This window comes from Oncorhynchus mykiss, chromosome 18, assembly GCF_013265735.2.
Source record: "Oncorhynchus mykiss isolate Arlee chromosome 18, USDA_OmykA_1.1, whole genome shotgun sequence".
Classification (NCBI taxonomy): Eukaryota; Metazoa; Chordata; class Actinopteri; order Salmoniformes; family Salmonidae; genus Oncorhynchus; species Oncorhynchus mykiss.
In genome coordinates this window covers 34,749,765-34,762,213 of record NC_048582.1, presented here as the reverse complement: position 1 = coordinate 34,762,213, position 12,449 = coordinate 34,749,765, and the positions used below count along the sequence as shown (strand labels likewise).

General features: G+C 41.9%; 1 protein-coding gene across 2 annotated transcripts in view; it reads left to right on the top strand.

Moving 5' to 3' along the window:
- Positions 1-12,449, top strand: part of atp9b (ATPase phospholipid transporting 9B) — a 57,103-nt gene that overhangs the window by 32,716 nt on the left and 11,938 nt on the right. For both annotated transcript variants that reach the window (XM_021571744.2, XM_021571743.2), the window contains exons 14-17: positions 3,234-3,346; positions 4,785-5,057; positions 8,315-8,476; positions 11,718-11,810. In XM_021571744.2, coding sequence (XP_021427419.2) covers positions 3,234-3,346; positions 4,785-5,057; positions 8,315-8,476; positions 11,718-11,810 — 641 coding nt within the window. The remainder of the gene's footprint in view (positions 1-3,233; positions 3,347-4,784; positions 5,058-8,314; positions 8,477-11,717; positions 11,811-12,449) is intronic.

Below are 12,449 nucleotides of genomic sequence, written 5' to 3'. Positions count from 1 at the left end.
CTGCTAACTAACCAAGAGATGTCAGAGATTCTCGACAGTTACCATGGCAACCTACCGTCCTTAAAGGGGCAGCTGAATATTTTTTTTCTCACCTAAGTCACTCATATTTGAGGGTACAATGTGCTTGATTGAGCATGGAACACTCCAAAAACCTTTTATTCATTAACTTTCATGTCTTATTATTAAATCCCTCAAATACTTCAAATAATATTGTATTGGTCGCATACACATATTTAGCAGATGTTATTGCGGGTGTACCAAAATAGTTGTGTTCCTAACGCCAACAGTGCAGTAATATCTAACAATCCACAATAATACACATCTAAAAAGTAAAAGATTGGAATTAAGAAATATAGGATGAGCAATGTCGGAGTCCTGAATATATGTACAGTTGAAGTCGGAAGTTTACATTTAAACTCAGTTTTTCACAATTCCTGACATTTAATCCTAGTAAGAATTCCCTGTCTTAGGTCAGTTAGGATCACCACTTTATTTTAAGAATGTGAAATATCAGAATAATAGAGAATTATTTATTTCAGCTTTTATTTCTTTCATCACATTCCCAGTGGGTCAGAAGTTTACATATACTCAATTAGTATTTGGTAGCATTGTCTTTAAAATTTTTAACTTGGGTCAAACGTTTCGGGTAGACTTCCACAAGATTCCCACAATAAGTTGGGTGAATTTTGGCCCGTTCCTTCTGATAGAGCTGATGTAACTGAGTCAGCTTTGTAGGCCTCCTTGCTCGCACACGCTTTTTCAGTTCTGCCCACACATTTGCTATAGGATTGAGGTCAGGGCTTTGTGATGGCCACTCCAATACCTTGACTTTGTTGTCCTTAAGCCATTTTGCCACAACGTTGAAAGTATGCTTGGGGTCATTGTCCATTTGGAAGACCCCTTTGCAACCAAGCTTTAACTTCCTGACTGATGTCTTGAGATGTTGCTTCAATATATCCACATAATTTTCCTGCCTCATGATGCCATCTATTTTGTGAAGTGCACCAGTCCCTCCTGCAGCAAAGCACCCCCACAACAGGATGCTGCCACCCCCGTGCTTCACAGTTGGGATGGTGTTCTTCGGCTTGCAAGCCTCCCTCCTTTTCCTCCAAACATAATGATGGTCATTATGGCCAAACAGTTCTACATTTCTCCAAAAAGTACAATGTTTTTCCCCATGTGCAGTTGCAAACCGTAGTCTGGCTTTTTTATGGTGGTTTTGGAGCAGTGGCATCTTCCTTGCTGAGCGGCCTTTCAGGTTATGTCGATATAGGACTTGTTTTACTGTGGATATAGATACTTTTGTACCTGTTTCCTCCAGCATCTTCACATGGTCCTTTGCTGCTGTTCTGGGATTGATTTGCACTTTTTGCACCAAAGTACGTTCATCTCTAGGAGACAGAACGCATCTCCTTCCTGAGCGGTATGACGGCTGCGTGGTCCCATGGTGTTTATACGTGCATACTATTGTACCTTTTAGGCTTTTGGAAATTGCTCCCACGGATGAACCAGACTTGTGGAGGTCTACAATTGTTTTTGCTGTGGACTTGGCTGTTTTTTTCCATGATGTCAAGCAAAGAGGCACTGAGTTTGAAGGTAGGCCTTGAAATACATCCACAGGTACACCTCCAATTATGTTAATTAGCCTGTCAGAAGCTTCTAAAGCCATGACATAATTTTCTCTAATTTTCCAAGCTGTTTAAAGGCACAGTCAACTTAGTGTATGTAAACTTCAGACCCACTGGAATTGTGATTAAGTGAAATAATCTGTCTGTAAACATTTGTTGTAAAAATGACTTGTGTCAGGCACAAAGTAGATGTCCTAACCTACTTTCCAAAACTATAGTTTGTTAACAAGGAATTTGTGGAGTGGTTGAAAAATGACTTTTCATGACTCCAATCTAAGTGTATTTAAACTTCCGACTGTATGTATGTGTGTGTGTGTGTGTGTGTGTGTATATATATGCCTTGATGACAGCTTTGCACACTCTTGGCATTCTTCAAAACTGTTGGAAAAGCATTCCAGGTGAAGCTGGTTGAGAGAATGTCAAAAGGGTGGCTACTTTGAAGAATCTCAAATATAAAATATATTTTGATTTGTTTAAAACTTTTTGCGTTATTGCATGATTCCATACGAGTTATTTCATAGTTTTGATATCTTCACTATTATTCTACATTGTGGAAATTTTGTAAAATATAAAGAAAATCCCTGGAATGAGTGTGTGCCCAAACTTTTGACTGGTACTGTATATGTGTGTATATGGAATGTATAGACAATATCGACAGTATATGGATAGAATATGTAGTATATCTGAAGAATAGTATATGTAAGGCGATGTCATGATGAGCCCTACTCCCCCTTACACCTGGACACTATTTTTATATCTGTATTATGGACTTGTTATTCTCAAAAAATAACCAAATGTTCTTGCACTTTTCACTCATTTCCATGCCCAAAAAATGTGGTCACCTTTTGGGGCCCTCACCTGTTCGCACCCCTGAAAATATAGAATTCACATGAGATTGTTAGTTAATTTCTCTTTTGTTTATTCTACATGTATTCTTTCTCTGACTCTTTTAGAACAAATGAGTGTCCTTTCCAAGAACCAAACCTTATATCAAAGTGATCAACTCTGGGGGTGGTCCCGACATGCTTCTTTGTCTTACCAGGCAGAGTAGGAATAGATTAGCCAGCCTCCTTACCTATTTATCCCAGTTGATAGTTAAACCACATGGAAAGAAAGCAAAAAACGATCAATCCATTAGAATTGGATAACCTTGTGGGCCCGTAATGTTATTGGAAGGTAGTTGCCCCCTAATCAGGTTTACACTGTATCAATACACATTCTGGCAAGCAGCATCCATTAAACGAGAGCCGCTGCCTCCATTTTCAGTAGTTTTTAGTCGGAACACTCAGTATCTCTTGTATGCTGTGTTGGGTTGGTTGGAGAGGACAGGGAGTCCATACGGGTAATGAGATGCATGATGGTACGTGGTCATTAGGCATTTTTCTGAGGACAAATGTCTGTCCCCCCCAATAAACTCTGCCACCAATGCTGAAAGAAGTCCTAGGGGTAACACTGTAGCTATAAGAATGCATACATGACCCACTCAAAAATGACTCGATGAACAGCAGTATGTGAATTATGTGCTGGTATAGAGAGAGACTCACTCATTAACCTGTTGTTTGCCTCTAATACAAATCTCACTTCATTCTGCTTTGTGAATTGAAGGCACTCTGACACAGAACGAGATGATCTTCAAGCGGCTGCACCTGGGGACAGTGTCCTATGGGACAGACACCATGGACGAGATCCAGAGCCATATAGGGCAGTCATACGCACAGGTGATCCCACATTCTTAGTGTTGTCCTAAATGGTTCACTGAATTTGAGAAACTTTAGTAAACATGTGCAAACATCACCTGTCATTTAGGGGAATAAACAGGAGAAAGATTAGCTATTGATCTCTTTTTTTTATTAACTTTCATAGGTACCAGGAGAGATCATGGCTCACAACCCCTCATAAAGAGACACTTAGTTAAACCTCTCTCTCCACTACTTCTCCTCTTGGCCTTTTCATTGTTCATTCAAGCTCAGTCCCTGAGTGTTACACTGACATACAGTAAAATACAGCGTTCCCTCTAGGTGGTTGATCTCTAGATGAAGGCATGACTGAATTATATTGTTCACACTCAGGCAGGCCCCTAACAGCTGTGCTGAGGATGGAACCATCTGCCTGCACTCTGTTTAAGCTTGGCTAATGAAAGATGAGTCTTTTTAGCACATTACTCAATAGCAGCTAGCGCTTCAGCGCCATTGATTTGTCGTGCTGGTGTGTTTCATGTTCCCTTTATTACTGAGATGACAGAGAGGGTCAGAGGTTGATTGTAACGCTACGTGGAAATCTATCATAACCTCATTATAGGTCCCTGCGGGTAATGGTTTGTGACGAACAAAGGGCATATAGATATCAATGTGTGAAATTGAATTATGCAGGCATCTGTAAACATTATGTAATTCATAGGAATAAATCAATGTAATATCATGTGCAAAGCTATGGTGATGCCATTGTTACATTGAATGTACACTATAGAGTGCAGTTGTGTACAGATCTGCCAACTCGGTGGAAGTAATCTATTAACTACAGATGTCAATGTAGACATAGAGGAATCAAATAGATGTTTATCCCTTTAATCAGACCATTTTTTACCCACCCCCGGTGTAAGTGATTGAAACAGAGAGAGAGTGAAGGGTTTTCTGAAAATAGAAAGAGAGGGATGAAATGAAACATGATGTTAATGGCAGCTGGCAATAAAAGGAGCTCTCATAACTTGACTGACCACCTCTCCCATTCTTCATAGTGAAGTGAGCACTCCATTGTAGTAGGCTTGCTGAAGTGTTTCCATTTTGTGTCTTTGTAGGAGTCTCTCTCTTTCAGCAATAAGGGTTAATAAGGCGAAACCATCCGCTTCAGTGGAACACATCAACTCTGTCAAACCTAGGTGGCACAGTGGGCTGCCGTGAGACGCCACTGAGTTGAATTGATGGGAGTTGTCAGAGAACACGTTTTGGAACATTCAGATAGAAATATGCTATGTAGAACAAGGAGTCATGTCGATTCTAGTCATGGCATTTCTATCTGCAACATTCGAGAATGTTTGGCAACTGAATGTGGCCCAGTGCTATTTGGAATTCCCTATAGGGAATGTCTGTTTTTCATGTCATCATAGTCCACTCCCTGTATGCAGAATAATAATAAATGTGGTGTACTTTGCCTCCACAGCCGAACTCCCAGACCCAGCAGTCCAACAGCAGCAACAGCTCCTCCCCATCCAGGAAGCCCCAGCCAGCCCAGGCCCCCAAGGCGGCGGCCCCCAAGGTCCGCAGGAGCGTCAGCAGCCGTATCCACGAGGCAGTGAAGGCCATCGCGCTGTGCCACAACGTCACGCCCGTCTACGAGTCCCGCGCCAACGGGGAGACGGAGTCCACTGCCGCCGAGGCCGACCAGGACTTCAGCGACGACAACCGCACCTATCAGGCCTCCAGCCCTGACGAGGTCAGCTCTAACATCACCGAGTTGTATTTATTACTCACACCAAAGCAAAATGTTTTGCAACGGAATACCGAAACAAGCGTTTCTTATTGGACAAGTACATGTAGCCCCTCCCTGTTTCAGTCCATTGTTTTCCATTTAGTCGCTACTGATTACAACCCCGGTTTCTCTCTGATGTCAGTCTTCAACACTAAATTATCTTTGTAGTTTGTCATAATGGCCATTCCATTGAGGCCCAGGTTAACGCAGAGGCCATAAAGTTGTCAGAGGTTAAGCTATTTTAATCAGCGGCGTTTGTGTCCTTTAGAATCTGGACTGATAAAGACCCCAACGGCAGTCCTATGGCGTCACCTTCCACTGCCTGTCTGTGTAATCCTAGAGTAGGGCCGTTTATGAGTACCAGGCGCTGCTTACCCAATTATTTATTTCCATTCTGATGGAAATATGGTTGCTATTTTTTTGAGAAATCCAAGAAAGTCCTGGATGAATATTGAATACATACAGGGCACAGGGACAGATTGCTGGATGAGGAGGAGTCTTCGCCATATAACTTTGTCATAAATATGCAATACAAATCAAAGGATCGCTAATCCCACCATATAGTGAAGTGTTTCTCACCCATGACCCAATGATTTTGTGAAGCCTTTGTGAAACTTACCTTGACTTGCACTGGGCTCGAGCTCAACCTAGCAGTCCAAATGAAGATAAAACGGTTACAAAAGATATATCTGGGTTTCCCGCTTTGTCTGCTCTGGAATTGCCTGCCTGCTCGCCCGTCCTGTCCCACCTTCATGTGTATATTTATTTATTTCCCTTTACACTCGGCTCTATCTCCCTCTGTTGTCTGGCACTGCTTGGATTGATCAATATTTAATTTTCTCTGAGAGACGGTGAGAAGGGTCTGTGGTTGTTCAGTTCCCCCTCACCCACCCCTATCTGTGTCTCTTTTCCTCTCCATCTCTGCTCACATCTCTCTCTCCTTCTCGCTCTCTTTGTTCTTTCTCTCTCCCCTTAGCTCTCCTTTCCCTCTCTCTCTAGCCTCAGCCTCATTGACAACAGTGGCAGAGCCCTGTCAGTGCAGCGCTATGAGGCCCATATTTAATTAGCTGACTCTCTCTAATGTAATGAGCCGTCATTAAGGAGATGGAGTGGGCCGACCCGAGGTCAGGGGTCAGTTGACCTTCTGGTCAACCATGCTGTGAACAGGGCCCTGCTCTAACCTCTGACCCTGTGATGTCAGAGGAGGGCTGCATCTCAAATGGCACCCTATTCCCTATATAGTCCACTACTTTGGAACAGGGCCTACATTGAATAGGGTGCCATTCGGAACTGGCCCGAGAATGTTTGACCATGGCATTTAATGACCGTGGAGTCTCATGAAGTAGGAGTTTATCATCTCCAATAGGAGGTAATAGGATATCCGATAGAAAAAGGGGACCCCAATGGGAGTACCAGGCAAAGGAGCAATTCATTGGTTTGGTTGTTTGACTTGCATATGCAAGTCCCTGATTGACCTTTTCAATAGGTGACCAAATAAAACTGCAAATATGGACATTTATCTACAGAGTCGGCATGTAAGAATGTTTTACATACATGCACGTGTTAGCTACAGTGCTACAAGCTAGTATTTTGAATTTTGACCACCCTAAATCAATTAAGAAAATTATATTTAGTGATTGCTGTTAAAATCCTAGTTCTAATTGGTAATGACATGGTGGGAAGAATTTAGCTATTACAGATCCATTTTCATCATGAAATGCTTAGCTGCCTCTCATTTTAAATGCAGCTCTGCCATGTTGATATACATGATCACTAGAACTTTGGGAATGCTATTGAAATGATTGATTGGGTACTTTAAACCGGTCTGCCATTGTCGTCAAGTAGTCACGGGTAGTCTCTTACATTACTTGTGTAACACATGATTTACATACAGTTTGTATCAAAGTTGACATGGCTTTAAACAGTTCCCATGGAGCTGATAAACTTGATTGAGGAGGTAGGTATTAAATCCTGACTCTGTACGCATTTGTACACACATATGTGCCGCACGTACGCCCATGCGATTATGATTCACAGATGTGTGTTAAGTAAATACAGCCAGCTCTAGCACGGACCTCAAAGGGGAAACAGAAAGAAATTATGGGGTATTAGCAGGAAGTTCCAATTTGTAGGTCAGGAGTATAATAACAACCTTTGAGTGAGCAAATTGAAAATGAACCCGTGGAGAATTGAGTCGTGTGCAGCTGAACACTCACTTGGGGTGCAGGAGTTCCTGCTGAGGAGAGGAGGGAAAAGACAACAGGAAAAACACTCCTCTGTTTGTGAATGGACTCCACTCCAGAGATAAGGCACCTAGAGCATTGTATACAGAGTATTTGTAAGGCAACAAACTATCAATATTACAACTGTGGATGCTTCAGGATTTTGGGTTATATCCAGTAAAGGGCTGTACTGCATCACAATAGTGTACTGGATTCTATTTTGAAATGCAAAGCATGTTCTTGTAGTTCAATGTGTAATACAACCAGTTGTTAAACCACAGAATGTATTTATTTTGGCACACTGAGCATGGATGTGTTGGTTGTTTACATGAAGCTGTGGTTGAGCATATGCCCCATTATTGGGGAAGGGACACGCACACAAAGATCCCCATTCGTTATGATAACTAAGTAGAGCCCAGTTTTACTACTTGCCTTTCTGTTTCAATTATTGGCCATGTCACCTTTTTTATGCTTTTTGACCGCAAGTGATACTTAAGATAATTGGACAAAACAAATTATCCAAATGTGTATATTTTTTGGTTTACCAACCATTATAATGGTCCTGGATAACACATTTGTCCCTTCACCATATGTCTTAATCTAAAGCCTAGCCTATGACTTCAGGATTATTCACCATTCTTCTATTGTGTAATAATTGGCCACTGAGTTATAGTTAGTCCTTCTGTTACTATGAGGCCAACAGTCTCCTTCTGTCTCTCATTGTATTCCCTCTCAGCTGTGAATAATACTTAACAATGAACCAGTTACTTTCCTGTGTGTTTCCTTTGATTCAAGACGATCATGAAGTTGACCCTGTGAGTGTACACAGAGCCCCTAACCTTGACCTCTGAACCCTCTATGTGGACCCGTAGCTAGCCCCTAGTGAGAGGCACAGAGGGCCTGGGTCTGTGTAGTAGTGCAGGTGTGTTCCTGACCATTGACCTTAGTGTGTGTGTGTGTTTATGTGTGTGTGTGTGTGTGTGCTTTGCTCCTCTTCAGGTGGCGCTGGTGCGGTGGACGGAGAGCGTAGGGCTGACTCTGGTGAACAGGGACCTGACCTCCCTGCAGCTGAAGACCCCAGCAGGACAGGTCCTAACCTACTACATCCTGCAGATCTTCCCCTTCACCTCAGAGAGCAAGAGGATGGGCATCATCATCAGGGTATGGACGTAGTTACCATCCATGTAATGGTCAACAAAACTACAGTATCAGTAAAAAGTTTGGACACCTACTCATTCCAGGGTTTTTCTTTATTTTTACTATTTTCTACATTGTAGAATAAGAGTGAAGACATCAAAACTATGAAACAACACATATGGAATCATGTAGTAACCAAAAAAGTTGTAAACAAATCAAAACATATTTGAGATTCTTCAAAGTAGCCACCTTTTGAATAGGTGACAGCTTTGCACACTCTTGGCATTCTCTCAACCAGCTTCACCTGGAATGCTTTTCCAAAAGTCTTGAGGGAGTTCCCACATATGCTGAGCTCTTGTTGGCCCACTTTTCCTTCACTCTGCGGTCCAACTCATCCCAAACTATCTCAATTGGGTCGGGGGATTGTGGAGGCCAGGTCATCTGATGCAGCACTCCATCACTCTCCTTGGTCAAATAGCCCTTACACAGCCTGGAGGTGTGTTGGGTTGTTGTTCTGTTGAAAAATATATGATAGTCCCACTAAGCACAAACCAGATGGGATGGCGTATCGCTGCAGAATGCTGTGGTAGCCATGCTGGTTAAGAGTGCCCTGAATTCAACATAAATAACATAGTGTCACCAGCAAAGCACCATCACACTACCTCCTCCATGCTTCACAGTGGGAACCTCAAATGCGGTTCACCTACTCTGCGTCTCACAAAAACACGGCGGTTGGAACCAAAAATCTAAAATTTGCACTCATCAGACCAAAGGACATATTTTCACCGGTCTAATGTCCATTGTTTGTGTTTCTTGGCCCAAGCAAGTCTCTTCTTCTTATTGGTGTCCTTTAGTAGTGGTTTCTTTGCAGCAATTCGACCATGAAGGCCTGATTCACACGGTCTCCTCTGAACAGTCGATGTTGCGATGTGTCTGTTACTTGAACTCTGTGAAGCATTTGTTTGGGCTGCAGTTTCTGAGGCTGCTAACTCTAATGAACGTATCCTCTGCAGCAGAGGTAACTTTGTCTTCATTTCCTGTGGCAGTCCTCATGAGAGCCAGTTTCATCAGTGTTTGATGGTTTTGTGACTGCACTTGAAGAAACTGTAAAAGTTCTTGAAATTTTCCACATTGACTGACCTTCATGTCTTAAAGTAATGATGGACTGTCGTTTTTTTGTTGCTTATTTGAGCTGTTCTTGCCATAATATGGACTTGGTCTTTTACCAAATAGGGCTATTTTCTGTACACCACCCCTACCTTGTCACAACACAACTGATTGGCTCAAATGCATTAATAAGAAGGAAAGAAATTCCACAAATTAACTTTTAACAAGGCCCATCTGTTAATTGAAATGCATTCCATGTGACTACCTCATGAAGCTGGTTGAGAGAATGCCAAGCGTGTGCAAAGCTGTCATCAAGGCAAAGGGTGGCTACTTTGAAGAATATCAAATATACAGTTGAAGTCGAAAGTTTACATACACCTTAGCCAAATACATTAAAACTCAGTTTTTCACAGTTCCTGACATTTAATCCTAGTAAAAATTCATTCTCAGTCGGTCAGAAGTTTACATACACTCAATTGGTATTTGGTAGCATTGCCTTTAAATTGTTTAACTTGGGTCAAAGACTTGGGGTAGCCTTCCAGAAGCTTCCCACAATAAGTTGGGTAAATTGTGGCCCATTCCTCCTGTCAGAGCTGGTGTAACTGAGTCAGGTTTGTAGGCCTTCTTGCTCGCACACACTTTCTCAGTTCTGCCCACACATTTTCTATAGGGTTGAGGTCAGGGCTTTGTGATGGCCACTCCAATACCTTGACTTTCATTGACCATTTGGAAGACCCATTTGCGACCAAGCTCTATTTTTGATGTCTTGAGATGTTGCTTCAATATATCCACTTAATTTTTCTACGCCATCTATTTTGTGAAGTGCACCAGTCCCTCCTGCAGCAAAGCACCTCACAACGGGATGCTGCTACCCCCGTGCTTCACGGTTGGGATGGTGTTCTTCTGCTTGCAAGCCTCTCTCTTTTTCCTCCGATGGTCATTATGGCCAAACTGTTCTATTTTTGTTTCATCAGACCAGAGGACATTTCTACAAAAAGTACAATCTTTGTCCCCATGTGCAGTTGCAAACCGTAGTCTGGCTTTTTTTATGGCGGTTTTGGAGCAGTGGCTTCTTCCTTGCTGAGTGGCTTTTCAGGTTATGTCGATATAGGACTCGTTTTACTGTGGATATAGATACTTTTGTACCTGTTACCTCCAGCATCTTCACAGGGTGCTTTGTTGTTTGCTGTTGTTCTGGGATTGATTTTCACTTTTTGCATCAAAGTACGTTCATCTCTAGGAGACAGAACGCGTCTCCTTCCTGAGCGGTATGACGGCTGCTTGGTCCTATGGTGTTTATACTTGCGTACTATAGTTTGTACAGATGAACGTGGTACCTTCAGGTGTTTGGAAATTGCTCCCAAGGATGAACCAGACTTGTGAAGGTCTACAATTTGTTTTCTGAGTTTTGGGCTGATTTCTATTTGATTTTCCCATGATGTCAAGCAAAGAGGCACTGAGTTTGAAGGTAGGCCTTGAACTACATCCACAGGTACACCCCCAATTGACTCAAATTATGTCAATTAGCTTCTAACGCCATGACATCATTTTCTGGAATTTTCCAAGCTGTTTAAAGACTTAGTGTATTTAAACTTCTGACCCGCTGGAATTGTGACACAGTGAATTTTAAGTGAAATAATCTGTCTGTAAACATTTGCCAAAACTATAGTTTGTTAACAAGAAATTTGTGGAGTGGTTGAAAAATGAGTTTTAATGACTCCAACCTAAGTGTATGTAAACTTCAGACTTCAACTGTATTTGGACTTTTTTGGTTGCTACATGATTCCATGTGTTAATTCATAGTTCTGATATCTTCACTATTATACTACATTTAAAAAAATAAAGAAACTCTTGAATGAGTTGGTGTGTCCAAACTTTTCACTGGTACTGGTACTGGGTGTGTGTGTGTGTGTGTGTGTTAGTCAGTCAGTCAGTCCTGGGTTTAAATACTATTTGAAATCATTTCAAATACTTAAGCTGTGCTTGGTTGAGCTTTCCTGCTCTAATGGAACCCGTAGAAAAGTCAGAATGGTGCAAACCCCATCTAGAACTGTTAACAAAAATTATATTTGAATTCAGGTCTGGTGTTCGTACTATATGTACTGGAATGCTTTTTATATGATTATACATCTACATTTTCTCTCATATTTTGCTCTAGGAGGAGACCACAGGTGACATCACATTTTATATGAAGGGTGCTGATGTTGCCATGGCGAGTATCGTGCAGTACAATGATTGGCTGGAGGAGGAGGTAAGGCTTCCATCCAGACTGTTGTACGTATGAACAAAATGTATCGAACACATGCAGGATAATTACCTCTGTTGTTAACCAGGACATTCATTCATCACAAGATCAACAGGCCCACCCATGACTGGGTGTGCAATACTGTATGTTCATAATTGTATTGGCAATATTGAGTCATTTAGGACCAGGGGCTGTTTTTGATTTAATTAGTGACCAACATGAAGTGGATTCCTTTCCTAGGAGGCATTAATGTATGCGTCCCAAATCGCACCCTATTCCCTATTTAGTGCACTATTTTTGACCCGGGCGTTGGTTTAATATAATGCACTATATAGGGAGTAAGGTGCCATTTGGGACGCATCCAGTATGTCATATTCCTAACAATGGTGTTAATGATGTTCCATTGACTGTAATATCCCGTAGACTGTCCAAGCAGTGGCGCTATATGGGTACCATGTCAATAAGCAATCAGCGCGTCACTTTCAGCTCATTGGCGTTTCATATAAAACAATAAAATGTGGTTTTGTGTCCTCTGAACTTTCTCCCGAGGCAACGTTATTCCCCATTGATTTCTGTCTTTGTTGGTTGACTGTACGTGCTGTTCTGATGCAGCTGACTCTCAATTAGATAAAATGATCTATCCCT